This window comes from Gossypium hirsutum, chromosome A09, assembly GCF_007990345.1.
Source record: "Gossypium hirsutum isolate 1008001.06 chromosome A09, Gossypium_hirsutum_v2.1, whole genome shotgun sequence".
Taxonomy (NCBI): domain Eukaryota; kingdom Viridiplantae; phylum Streptophyta; class Magnoliopsida; order Malvales; family Malvaceae; genus Gossypium; species Gossypium hirsutum.
Genome location: NC_053432.1, coordinates 47,025,017 through 47,039,524, shown reverse-complemented (window position 1 = coordinate 47,039,524; position 14,508 = coordinate 47,025,017). Strand labels below are relative to the sequence as shown.

The 14,508-nt window shown below is 33.1% G+C and overlaps 1 protein-coding gene across 1 annotated transcript; it reads left to right on the top strand.

Moving 5' to 3' along the window:
- The first annotated feature begins 1,094 nt into the window (after positions 1 to 1,094).
- Positions 1,095 to 6,520, top strand: LOC107888798 (peroxisome biogenesis protein 3-2). Its single transcript, XM_041077675.1, has 7 exons — positions 1,095 to 1,478; positions 1,759 to 1,920; positions 2,008 to 2,207; positions 2,313 to 2,443; positions 4,323 to 4,450; positions 5,324 to 5,548; positions 6,020 to 6,520. The coding sequence occupies exons 1-7, from the start codon at positions 1,465 to 1,467 to the stop codon at positions 6,273 to 6,275; spliced, it is 1,116 nt and encodes a 371-aa protein (XP_040933609.1). The 5' UTR covers positions 1,095 to 1,464; the 3' UTR covers positions 6,276 to 6,520.
- The last annotated feature ends 7,988 nt before the right edge of the window (positions 6,521 to 14,508 follow it).

Sequence of the window (14,508 nt, the reverse complement as noted above, 5' to 3'; positions counted from 1 at the left end):
ATATATATATTTAAAACAATTTATATGCATTCAACCCAATATTTGGTCCATTGATAATTGGCGTTTTAGTGAGATTTATTGGTTTGCTTCAGTTGAGTTATCATAATTTGGTTTAATTTGGTTGTTGATTTTTTTCTATTAATTTTTGAATTTAAAATTTTAAACTTACTTTTACAAAATGAAATTTGTTTTATAATTTTATAATTTTATTTGATAAAATTTTAAAGTTTTTTTCATATACATTACTAAAATACAGTAATTTTCAAATAAATAAATAAACAATCAATAATTTTATATGATATTTTAAAAAATAATTTTAATATAAAAAATTTAAGTTATCTTCATTATTTTAAATATAAAATATTTATTTTATATTATAAAAATATAATTAATTATAAATTAAATAAAAAAGTAAAAAGACCTCTCCTATTCCTCTCAATTTTGAAATTGAGCAAATTAGTCCCTCTCAAAAAAATTGAAACAATTTAATCCTTGCCAATTTTGAAAGTGAGCAACTAAAGATAATTAATCACGGTGTTAATGTCTTCCATCAATTGTACATAAATTTGATCGGTATAATAACAAATTTAGCCTCAACATTTACATATTTACACAATGTTGCAGGATAAATTAGTTAAATGAGGACCAAGTTGAGAGAATATGTAAACTTTAAGAGCTAGATTTGTTATTATACCAATCAAAATAATGCATAATTGAAGGAAAACACTAACATCATGATTACTCACTTTTGAAATTAATATAGATTAAATTGCTCTAGTCTTTTTAAGAGGGACCTATTTGTTCAATTTCAAAATTGAAATGGACTAAAGAAATTTTTTACTAGTAAAAATATAAAATTTAATTCAATTTTGGATAATCACAATTTTTTTAAGTTATATGTCATAAATCATAGTTGGAGTTTGTTTTGTTACTCAATCCTAATATTCATCTTCATGGGATTGAATGCATCAATTATTAATGGTGTATGTGGCAGTGATTTTCCCCTCCTTTTTTTTCTTAAAAAAAATTATTTAATTTACAGAAAATACATATTTTTATTTTTATTTTACTAAAATGAAGAAAATTTCTGGAAACTAGTTAACTACAACACCTCACATCACAAAGTAAAATTACCCAATGCCCTTTCTTCATAAATCAAAATAAGCAATAATTTGGGCCTGCACTTTGCTGACAAAATCCATCTCCGCTTCTGTAATAAAACCCTTGTCTATGAACTAACCGTAATTTTAATTTTCTTTTTTTAATGTTTTAAGGGGTGGGTATTTCAATGCATTCCTTTTCCTCTCATCCATTACCAACAAGATTTTATGTTCTTTAAAAAGATTACCCTTGTTTATCTTAAAATACAGGGTAGGGTTTGTTTTCTCTTTTTTTGATTTTTTCCTCTTCCATATTTGCTTACTCCAAATGGATGTTTCGCTTCGATAGCCAATAGTAGCAAATATGCTCTATTTAAGGTCAGTTTTTTCCCCTATTGTTTGTTTATTTTGATTTTATCTCTGGGTTTTCTGCTACGTAGCTTGTTTTGTGCTTCAATTACATTTTTTTTGGCTAAGTTGCATTCGTTAATATTATGCTTCGTATGCGTTGATTGCTAATTTTCTGTTGTTGTCATTTAATTGCTACTTTATACTTTGCTCTGCTTCAGTTTTAATATCGGGTTTTCGAGATTTTCTTTTAGTGTTTTTTCAATAGTTTGTTGATAAATTAGTCCTTTTTTTTCCTTGTTGCATATAGGGATCTTTGGAGAAGGCATAGGAGGAAGGTTTTGGTTACAGCAGGTGTTTTAGGAAGTGGGTATTTGTTGTATAAACTATATGATGCTCACAAACGTAGGCTTATTGATTTGGAAAGGCAACTGGCAAACGAACGGGAAAACGATGAATTCATTAAAGCTCAGTAAGACTGATCAAAACTGTTATGATCTTTTATGGAAAAATTCTCTGTTTTTGTTCTTATAGTTTCTGGTTTTCATTACGTTGATAGAATGCAACTCCATTTTGAGAACATTCAAAGAATTGCTGATACAACAACATTACCTCATGCAATGCCCTATTTAAGTTGCCGGATAGCTGAAGATTTGAACCTTTCACATCTTATGGAGAGACTAGTGAAAGGGAAGGATCAGCCCAACAGTTTGTCTTCTTCAGAGAAACTTGAATTATGGGACAGGCTCAAAATTTTGAGTATGAAAGTTGTTGCCTTTTGTTTTCTCTGGATTTATAAATTGCAAGTTCTTATGGCATGCTGCTGAATCTAATCTTTCATAATTAATAATGTTTTTTTTCCAGGTTTTACAAGAATGGTGGTGTCAATATGGGCAGTAACGATTCTTAGCTTATATATTAGAGTTCAAGTCAACATTCTAGGAAGACATTTATATATTGATACTGCACGTGGTCTTGGAAGCTCTTATTTACTTGTAAGCGCTCTACATTTTTATCTGTAATGCCTGATAAATATGTCCAATTCATCTGTTGTTAATTAGAATTGATTGTGGAACCATGTCAACTTAGCTTTTACCTCTCCATATGGTGAGATTTTTGAAGAGTATTATTTTAGTCTAAATTTCCCTCTTCTAGTGACAGTTGGCATATCCACCAGATTCCATTTTAGTTGCTTCTATTGTCAATAACTTCATTCAGCTGGTTTATTGAGGTAGAATAATACATGAATTTGGCTTATGGTATGAAGGTGTTAGTTGATGCAAAATAATTGTGGGATATGCAATCATGTAGTCAAATGTTGCCTGTATTTAGAAAGAAAAAGGGGGGGGGGTTCAGGGCTTTGGAAGAACAAAAGTAAATTTAGGTGCCTTTTTAACCTAACTGATACCCATCAGATATTAAAAATGGTTTGCATGCATTGTACGCATCACTTAAACTATTCACTATTTGGGACTTGACTTCGAAGACGTGTTTCCATGCCTGTATTTTCAGGTGGCTTGCCTTCACATTTTGGTCTAAGAAAAGAGTCCCTTTGAGTGATATATAGAAAACTAGCTGCATACTGGCACAAAATCAGTGATAACAGTTTTGATGCCATATATATTACTACCTGGATGCTTGAACCCTTCATATCACTCCTACAAAGTTTGATATCGGTACACTTTTGCTATAGAAGGCCATACACCATGTTGGTCGGACTCTTCATTTTTCTTGAAGTTTCAGAGCTTTCAAAGAACATAAGTAAATTTGGGTGCTTTTTGAACCTAATTTTTACCTTTCAGATGTAGAAAGTGGGTTGCTTGTGTCTACATGTCACTTGAACTATTCATTATTTGGTACATGGCTTTAAAGATGTGTTTGTGTGTCCGTACATGAATTTTCAGGTGGCTTTCCTTCCCTTCTACACTTTGAACAGTGACATAGAGAAAATCAGCTGTTCACAGATACAAAATCTGTGATAATAGTTTTGATTGCACATATATTACTACCTGGATGCTTTGAACCCTTAATATAACTCCTGTGAAGTTTATATCAGGGCACTTTTGCTATAGAAGGCTATTTTACACTATGTTGCTCAGACTCTTCATTTTTTCAAGTATCTTTGTCCGACACTTATGTTCGACACTCACACTAAAACCAAAGCAACATATATATTACATGACCTTAACTATTATTGTTTTTCACATTGTATATTTGCTTCTTAAGCCTAAAAACACTAAAACTGGTCCATAAAGATTGAATGATACAACTATCACCTAAGAAAATGATACATCAAAAGGGATCAAGATGGTGCACTTCAATATTTCTAATTATTTGATAACACCTCAGAAAGAAAGTTTTTAGTAAGAATTTAGTACTTGTAATATTCTTTACTCAATTGAGTTTGATGGTTATTTGGGTGCTAAATGAGAACTTTATTTTTGTATAAACCTGGATCTAAGCCAGTTGGTAGTGTTGTTGAAATATTAAGATAGTTAGGAGACTTCAATTGATACTTAAGCACTGAGTTTTCTAGCTATAGTGTCAACCATATAAATAACTAGTAATTGATTTGTAATGTGATAACTGAGAGATGCAGAGATTGTTGTAGATTAAACTGCTCATCGTTGCAGTTGACTTGTCCCTCTTGGCTTCATTACAATTTTTTCCCTTTTACTATGTGATTTTGGGTGATCATTATTTTTCTGTTGTTTAAGCCATCATCTTATTGGTAGGTAATATCACTGAATAGTGTCATTGTGGATAACTCTCGTTAGAGCGGTTATCTTTTGGCCCCATGGTTCTTATTTATGCTCTTTCAGCCATCTTTATTTGTCTTATTCTCTAAACACGCAATTCATTCCTTTCATGCAGGAGGAAGCTGATCTCATTGACAGGGATGACCAGCAAAAATTCTTGGCAAGTGCTGACTTTCTTGCCAATCATGGCTTGCCAAAATTGATCTCCAGTATGCAGACAGCTGCAACAGAAGTTTTGAAGGCGTAAGTGGGTTCTGTTCATTATCTTTTCGTTTTGGTTTATTATTCTTGGAATCAGCATTTTTATAGTTAGCAAAAATACAAGTTAAAGTAATAAGCTGGAGTAGGATTAGATTTGTAAATAATTTACTAAAGAATATGTAGAGGAAAATAATTTATATAGCCAACTCAAATTGGTTTTCATGTTAGGGCTTGATTGAGGTGAGCATTTTCAATCATCCATCTTCAAATTAGGTATGATCTGTTGATTTGATCTTTCAGTTTCTGGAGTAATCCTTTGACATTTCTTCTTCTAATCAAGAAAGAATACTCTACCCTAAAATAATCTGTAACATATAAAAGTACAAATTTGAAAATCTTTTGAATTGAGAAAAATGGACGCGAGTGATCATTATATTTCTAAATTGACATGAACATCAGAACATTTGTGATGCTTGTTTTCCTAAAAATTCGATAGCCACACCTAATGTCCTTGAAAGACTGATTTCTGATATTGTTAAACACTCTTCGGCTTGTGTAGTCTTGCCTGAGTTTTGACCTTATTCCCCCTTTTCCCCAAGGGGCAATTAGACATGTCTTCTAAATATTTAGATCTTTTAGGGAAAACATTTCACAGTAGTTGGGGGGCAAGACTTTAAAGTGAAATATGCATCAGTATAGTCCTTTGTCCAAACCTCCTGAATTTTACAGTATTCTTTGCTAACATACAAGCTGCATATGCTTTCACTTCAAGATTCAGAACTACGAAATTTCATTGTTTTCTATCCTGAAATCAACATACTAAAATACTTAATGATTGTTATCTTAGATTATCAAGAACTTTGAGTGAATATTAAGGTGTCCTTGTGTGGCTTGGAATTTTGTACTTTCTTGCAGAAAGCAGTTGAGAGACTTCTTCAATACTGCAATACTTCATGAAACTATCATGCAGATACTTGACGTGTTCCTTAGCATGGGAAGTCCTCATCACTGGGTGGACTGCTTGATGCCTGAGGACCCAAGGTTGTACAAGCTTGCCAAAACATCCAGCGATGAAACAAATCCTCCTGAATTTACAAAATTTGATCAACTTATGGTTGAGACACGAGAAGTACTTTCGAGGTATAATTAGTGCATTGGCCCAGAAAATATTGTTTTATTCTGCTTTCTGTTTAGCAATTTACAAGTCTAGAAGAAGTGAACAAGGGGTGGTTGGTCCATCCCAAAGCTTCATTCTGTCTCAACAAAACCTTTAACACCAACCTTTTCTTATCTAATAATTACATTGTAAAGCATTGCTTGGGGAAAGGAAGAACATAAAAAAAATGGTGATGCTCGAGTCTTAGATTCTAGCTTGGGGATGTATAGTGATTTAGGGGTTCCCTTGGAGTAATGATTGATTATGTGAGTGAAGGGCCACCTACATTGTGGAACTTTGAAGAGAGTAGAGGGCCTTGTGGGGTTAGCTCTGCAAATGGTAGAACTTCGTTCCTTCTTGCTTGTAGCATGTTGAATAGTTGTGATTTAGACTTGAAAAAGAAAATTTTAACCGTGGATGTAATCTTAATCTTGTGTGTGGCTTTTGCATTGCAGTGCTGAATTCAGTAATGTTGTTGAATTATCATTAAAAGCAGTGGCGAAAGCACTGGTGGAGGAGAAGGGTTTTCAATCTGGAGGAGGCAATCTAACAAATGGGATGCCTCTAGCTAGACTTTTGCCTCGAATTGCACAGATATGTCCGACTTTGGTTGAGGAACCAAGCAAAAACCAGTTTATCCAAATCATACAAAGTGTTCCAGAAGTTGGGCTCTTCTTCACTCTCCTCTATTCCAATATGTCAGCCTCATAGTGAACAATGTTTGTACCTTTATTATTATTATTATTATTATTCACATTTAATTTACAAAAGGCACCAGCACCAATGGGGCTGGATACCTTGGAAGTTGCCCAAGGAATAATAGAACCGAAGGCTAGAGATTATTCCTTTAGTTTGTAATTTTTTGTATGATGTTAAATCTCTCTTTGATTGAAAATGGTGCTAAAATAAAGCCTGAGCTGAGGTTGAGAGCCTCGGGGCTTTAGATTTTTCATTTATTTTCTAGTTTGAAATTACAGAATTTAAAATCATATCAGCAAAGGTTGACTTGGTACCGTATCATGTTCACGTTTGAGACAAGAAGTTGTCCAAGGTTTCAACACTTCATTAATGATTTATTCTTCCATGTTTCTTCTATAAACCCCAGAATCAAGTTCCTTCAAACAAAACCTGTAATCTTTTCACTTTTTTAAGTTAAACCATTGGTAAAGCAGTGGATATAATGATTTATTTTGGGCTAATTCTAATATTCTGTTCCACTCATTCTTTAAAATTAGCTCACTTGCCCGATTGTACTGACAATATAATCAAAGCTTCCTTTCTTAGTCGATTTGAAACGATCGAAGTTGATGATTGAGTTTATTTCTCACACTAGAATTCAACTCAAATGGAATGGGGCAAACGTTGTTTAAGCAGTTTGATAATATTCAATATAATAAAATATATTTTATTTTATTTTAAAATAATAAATTGATTTTGTTATACCTACAACGTGTGGGCGAGCTCGCGATCCTACAAGTCAACTCCTTTGATTAAGGAGACACCTTGTGAGCTAGGACACTCACAAGCTTAATTCAATGGCACTATATGCTTGATATACCATTCACATGCCCCACACATCCATTTCCTAAATATAACATCTTATACCTACGATGACAAGACATCATTTTAGGGAGTCCAGAATCGATATATGGATGACACATGGCACCTTGGAAACTATAAGAAACAACCCTTTAAATGACTTACGTCAAGAAAAAGGACTAATTCATTCTTTCCTCTAGCACTCCGAACTATCCCTTCTCCTTTCTAATCCTTTCTCGGCCTCTACAGTTCGATCACTTCAATCCTCCTATAGCTTTCCACCCACCAGGTGAACCGTAAAAAACTTCCACAACGTCTTCATTGTATCTATCCACTGATAGAAATGGCTTATCCTAACAACCAAAACTCCATCAACAATCAGAACTTCTTGAACTTCCCTAGCAATAAAGATTTCCCCAACTACCAAAACCAAGTTGGTCAGAGCAGCAAGTCCCATTTGGGAAATGGCCAATAATACCATGATCCTAACAATCCATTTAGTCAGCAACAATATCACTGATCGCTTTTCGATGGTGTGCACCGAGGTAGATAAATAATGCAACTAAATATAGAGAAATGTGGTGTACTGCAAGTATACAAGTCAAATTGTAATAAAATTTAAATTACAACAAAATACATAACTCTTCTGAAGATCGTACCTAAGAGATTGCCATAATTGGTAAATGTTGTTACTAAATTAATTATTCAAAAACAAGTATTAATCTAACTGAGTTATGAATTAGTAGTGTGAATCTAGAATCAAATAGAAATAAAACTAATCCTAATTTACTAACTTCTAAAGAAATTCCTATTTCTCAATTAAACAATGTAAAAATAATCAATCAATTAATTACTAATTAAGTTAAAATCCTAACCCAATTCAATTGTTAACTACCCTTACCTAGGAATACCCTCTCGATCTTTTTCCACTTCAGGATCACCACCTAAGCTACCCTCTAGGTGTTACTTAGATGTATATCTACCAAATCGATACATGAAAAAATCTTCTTATTCTACTAGAGGTATCAATTATAGTATTCTAGCAATTTGACAAAAACACATAAAAACTCAATCAAATAGGAAATAATACTCAACTAATAATCAATTAAATAATTAATTTATACACAAATATTCATCAAAGCCCAAATATCAATCTTATTAGCATACAAATATTTGATCAAATAAATGAAAAAACAAAATTGTAAAAGAGATTGAGTGGAGAAACTTCTCATTGATAAGATCTAGTTGGTTGTGAAGTCTTGAATCGTCTCCGAATACAAAGTTTAATTGAGAACAAAAAATTCAATGTAAAAAAAACAAAATATAAAAATAAAAACAAAATAATACAAAATGACAATAAGAATTTTTTTTCTAAGAGAAAACCTAACCTAAAATTAATCTACTGACTAACTACTAACCTGCCTCCTTATTTTGAATAAAAATGTTGGTTATATAGTGACTTAATCTAGGGCTTTAAATTTATCACCTCATCACTATGTCAAGGCCTTACTCAACACAACATCGTATTTAAATTCCAAGTTCCAAAGCAGGCATGTCACAACTTTATTAGTGATGTCACGATTTCAAGGTATCTCGTCGTGACACCAAGACTTACCTCGTCTTGACATAACTTACTGACTTGGTTTTCTTGGTGTTGCACATTACGACATCGAGTCGCATAGTCGTGACTTCAAGCTTCCATGTCTCGACCACAATACTTCCCATGTTGTGACGCCACTCACTAACTTGGTCTCCCCTAGGCGTTACATTTTCCATGTTGCGACTTCAAGGTTCCCATGCCGCAATATCAACACCTACTATGAAAAACAAATAAAAACAATTTTCAACTCTTTCATTTCTTCACTCCACAATATCAACACCTACTATGAAAAACAAATAAAAAAATTAAATTAACATTTTAAAATTTATAAAATCAAACGAACAAACAAGAAAAATTGAAAATGCAAATTAAAACAAAAATTAAAGAAAATCATAGAAGTTTAAAAATTGGAAAGATCCGTATCGCCACTATAGAAATACGTCTAGCTGGTTCTTAATACTTTGATTCTCTACTTGCTCTTTGGTCAAGAAATATAAACCAACATCCTCGATCGAATCCACTAATAATGTCTTATCTTCAATTGACGTGACATCCACATCACAATCCATTTAACACCAAAGTCAAGCCAACCACATATTTCATTTTAGGATATTATTACCTTGCGCATCATCACCTCAATGTCATGTGAGGCTGTGATTGTTTGAGTTTTGCTTCCCTCAATGAATGAGAATGAATTGAACTCATTGATTCCTTTGGTTGGCTTTTCTCCAACTATAGCTAGACAGTATATAGACTTTTCCACACTTTCATCTAATTTCTGTTTAAGCTCACTGCCAGCATTTAGTTTTACATCTACTCCTACTCCTACTACTATATCAATTGGATTGGAGACAATTCCTTCCTTTCTCACATCTTCATTACAACCTCCAATTCCAACCTCTTGTTGAACATCCCTGTTCAACTCAATATGATTAAAAATGCTATAGTGGCCCTCATTGTTAGAGTTAGGAGCATCACGCACAACTTATTACATTGGATTGGGCACTTTGGATTAGCTTTGGAGGAATTTCAATACTTGCCCTAGCTGGTTGGACATGGAAAACTTGATGGCTTTGAACGAAGACAACCTATCCTCCACAGCACTAAGACGAGCATCAAATGATGGGACCTCCACATATCCACTATAATCTTCACCCCAATCCAGATAGTAATACCGGGACTGTGGATAATAAGTAAGATAGTTGGCAGACCATTCTCAATTATAACTATCTCTCTCAGTCGTATATCCATATGAATCATAAGAAGGTTCGTATGAATACCCGTGCCTTCCATATTCTCCATCATAACTCCACTGGTTCGTCAAGGCTTTTTTCGACCAACTCGATCTCTTATTGTATCCATATTGTTCATCTTGCCACCCATATCCATCGTTATACATAATTGAGTTAAATTTTAAACAAGGCAAATAAACAAAAAAATAAGTGGTTAAAGAGCTATTAACTCGTCTATATTTCAAATAATATTGTTTTTCTAAAAAAAACCAATTTAATAACAAATTTACACTGCTATAATCCCCAAAAACAATGCCAACAACTTGACTGCTCCTTGATGTGAGTGCACCGAGGTAGATAAATAATGCAACTAAATATCAAGAAATGAGGTGTACTGCAAGTATACAGGTCAAATTGTAATATAGTTTAAATTACAATGAAATACTGGTAGATGTTGTTACTAAATTAATTATTAAAAAATAAGTATTAATCTAATTGAGTCAAGAATTAGTAGTGCAAATCCAAATCCAAAATCAAATTCAAATTAAACTAATTCTAATTTCCTAACTACTAAAGAAATTCATATTTCTCAATTAAACAACACAAAAATCAATCAATTAATTAATTACTAGCTAATCCAAAATCCTAACCCGATTGAATTATTAACTACCCTTACTTAGGAATATTGGAAAAATCCTGGTTTGAAAATAATTTTCTTGCACAACGGAAAATTAAAAATTTGAAATCTGACCTGATTTGTGATATTTATAACAGTAAACCTTAATTGAATTCATACATGTATTTTTGACTTAGCGGACGTTCGTTGTTCTCAAATTTCAACCAAATGGTCTTCTTCGCTATTCTCGTACCACAAACTACTTTGAGCGTGGGCTCGAACCAATTGAATCGAAACACAGAACTAAAAAAAAGTTTTCTCTCTTTTTGGGGTGAAAACAAAAATTCTCTCTTTTTAATAGAAATTGGTAGAATTGTCATTCTGGAAAAATCTATGTAATAGTTGAGAATAAATTCTCTCATTTTTCAACAAAATAACAGTCACTGAAAATTGTGTTAATAGCTCTACCGGTGCCATCTATTTGTAGGAAGAGAAGGTAGAACTCTTGTTGAGTTGCAGTGGTTTATTTCAAATAAAAAAACATCTTACTTAGAATAGGACTAGGGTGGATGAAACACCCTAGTATTCCTACTAGGTTTGTCCCTCCTTTCATGTCCATGAGAGGTTTTTGGGCCTCTCTTACATCGGGTCCAATTACGAGTACTTTCTGGGCCTTTTTTACCAATACTCTATAATGTGATCCAACTTAATTTAGTTTTTCTATTTCCCAAAATAAACTTTAATACTTATATATAAAACAAATTTCTCATCCCTATTTTACCTCAACAAAACTTTGACGATTTTACCCATGATAAAATTTTGATGATTTTGCCCCTGATAAAATTTAAAGAGAATATGTTCAATATTTCGCAAATCAATATGTTCACTATGACTGAATGATTTATCTTCATTTTTGGGCTTCAAAATAGTCCAAAAACATGAACTCGTTCTTCCTGTCATTTTTTAAGTAATCCATATAGAGGATTGCAAATGGATCATTTCCATTTCCATTAGGATTATTCCTATCGTATCATCTTTTATTAGGGTAATTAGGCCACATACTACTGTACGTGAACCCAACATCTTCATCCTTAAGCTTCATCTCCAAGTCCTCGTCTTCATAACCATTGGGCCTTTTTCTTTCCAAGCAATGCACAAAAACACTCCTTAAGGAAATCATCTTCTCCACCTCTAAAAGGTCACCTTAGCGCAAATTTCGAAACTACCTTGTCACGAACTCGTCAATTAGAGGCGACCTAAGCTCCAAGTATTGTTGTCAGGAAGTTGCCACCTCACGAGAAAAATAGAGCTCTTTAGTGAAATGATGGCGAATCAAAACATACTTCCCCTTGTCTAGGCTAATATTGGTCACATGGTTTTTTAAGATATTCGATCACTAGTTCTTCTGTACCCTACCGCTTTATGAAATACAACATCCTTTGCATATCTCGATTCTTCCCTTGATCTGTAAGTGTAAGTTTGAAAAGGTTTTGGAAAGAAGACAAGAATCAGGGCTTCCTATGAACACAACTATCTATGAAGATAGTCATCAAATTCCACCAAGATAGACCTATGAGTTGTTTAAGAGCTATGCGATATGATTGAAGCACCTTGCAAAAATGAATGTGCAGAGGCTAGTAAAATCCCGCCTTAAATACATGAAACAATTTAAAGATGTTTGGACTCCTATTAGGATTAGAAGGTAGGTATCCAAATGACATATAACTCAAGGACAAATAAACTCAAACTTGTAGTTATTGAAATGTATACTGCAACATTGTAATAACCTCTCCAACTCTATTTGCTCGGTACTACACCATACAATTAGATCAGTCACTACAAAATGTTTTTATCTTTCCTACTTAGAACCTCAAAAATTCATAATTGATAAGCTTGCACTTCTCTTTCCACTAGTACTTTTGCCTTTACTAGTCGTTGTTGTTGATAAACTTCACACTACAATAAAGGAAAAGAAAAGATGAAGAAATGTGAAACTTACCAAAAATTTGTAAACATAGTCATCCAAACTTTTCCTTAACAACTCTTCACCCTCGATAAATTTAGAACTCAAAACATTGAATGCGAGAAAAAAGTGCAAGGAAAATAGAAATATATAAATGAAAGCAAAAAAAGCTATTGAAATATGGAAATCCAGCTCCAACAATCTTTTTTTATAAGGGTTAAGGAGTAAAACGTGCTGTAGAAGATTTAAAATTGTGTTGTAATACCTTAATATATGGTAACACACTCCTAAATAAGCCAACTCTCAAACCAGTAAAAGAGTAACACATAACCACCACTCAGTAATAGTCCCTTCTCCCACTAGCTATGCTAACTATAGGGCACATATCACCTTAAACCACATTCTCATCAAATCAATATTTATTTCAAAATTTTCAAAATTTAGAGCTTTTGAAATATCCTCAAAATTTTTCTAAGTCTAGATACCTGCACTCCTCTCTAAAGATACACCTTGTGCTAGCAAGTACCTTACAACAATACAAGTTACTTCGTTAGACTCAAAGAAATCCTCATCGCCTTAGTTGACAAGTTTCAAAAGTCCTAACATCTCAGGGAATGTCACTTTATAACCTTCCCTTCAACTTGGGAGGGGTAATTATTATACCTAGACCTTGCGAGCCCATGACTCTGCAAATCAACACCTTTGGCTAAGGACACTACTTTCAAGCTAAGACGCCTACGAGCTCAAGATCTTGTGAACACAAGACCTAGCAAGCCCAAATCGATAAGACCACACACCTAACACAAACATGATATTTGCCATACAAACATCACACATGTTCTTTCCTCATACATGATGGCCTATACTTATGGTGACAAGACATCAATAGGTTAGTTAAATTGATGTTAGTTAAATTCTAGGGAGTCTAATAAATAATACGTGAGACCTTGGGTACTATAAAAGAAATCCTTAAAAGGGCTTACTAGACTAGAAAAAGGATCGAGACACTCTTTTCTCTAGCACTCTCAACTCTCCTCTCAAATCCTTTCTCAACTCTCAATTTTTGATCACTTCAATCCTCCCATAGCTCTATACCCTCCGAGCTGTCACAAACCTCCACAACCTCCTCCATGTATCAACAAAATTTATCAATTTCTTCTATCAAATATTAGAATATTTGAACTTGACTTTGAATAATGATTTTATGATTGTTACTTTACCAAGAAGCAACCCATGTTCAATTTGCTTAAGAACATAATGAATTAGGGTTTTTCTTCATATTCCCAATTATGTATTCCATTTCCGACCGTAAAACACCTTTCAACTCATCTCATCAGTGATTTTTCGTCCATTGACAAATTAGAATTCTATTATTTGTGCATCAACAATTTCGAATTCTAAAATTTAGAATGTAAAATTTATTTTCTCAATTTCATTTTTGTTTCTATTTTGAATTGCAACAATTTTGGTTTTCAATGTTATTTTCTTCTTTCATTTTAACTTCTTTTTTTCTTTTTGTATTTTCTGTAGAAAGATGGATTTTTTGTTATTGAACATCCAATTACTTTTAGACATGTCTATTTTCCATTTTTTCCACGAGCATTTAGATAAGAAAAACATTAAAACTATTCAAAAGTTACTTGTTTGCTTCAAAACGAATTATATAAGGACTCAGTTGCTCATTTTTATATTAGAGGACCCAATTTACTCTTGAATTTCTAATAGTTTAACCAATAAAAATCTTACATGACCTAACAAAAAACCTCTCCAACTAAATTGCACACATAACTTGTTTAGCGAGGTTCATTTTGTCTAAAGATTGAACAGACTTGGATTAACAATTTATATAGATAAAATGTACTCATATTGTAATCGATTGGACAAATATGAATGGTGGTCATGCCATACATGAACTTGACGCAACCCTTACTCAGCTCATTACCTCGGCATCAAGCACCCAAGAAACAGAGTAAAAACAGAATACTATGGCGGAA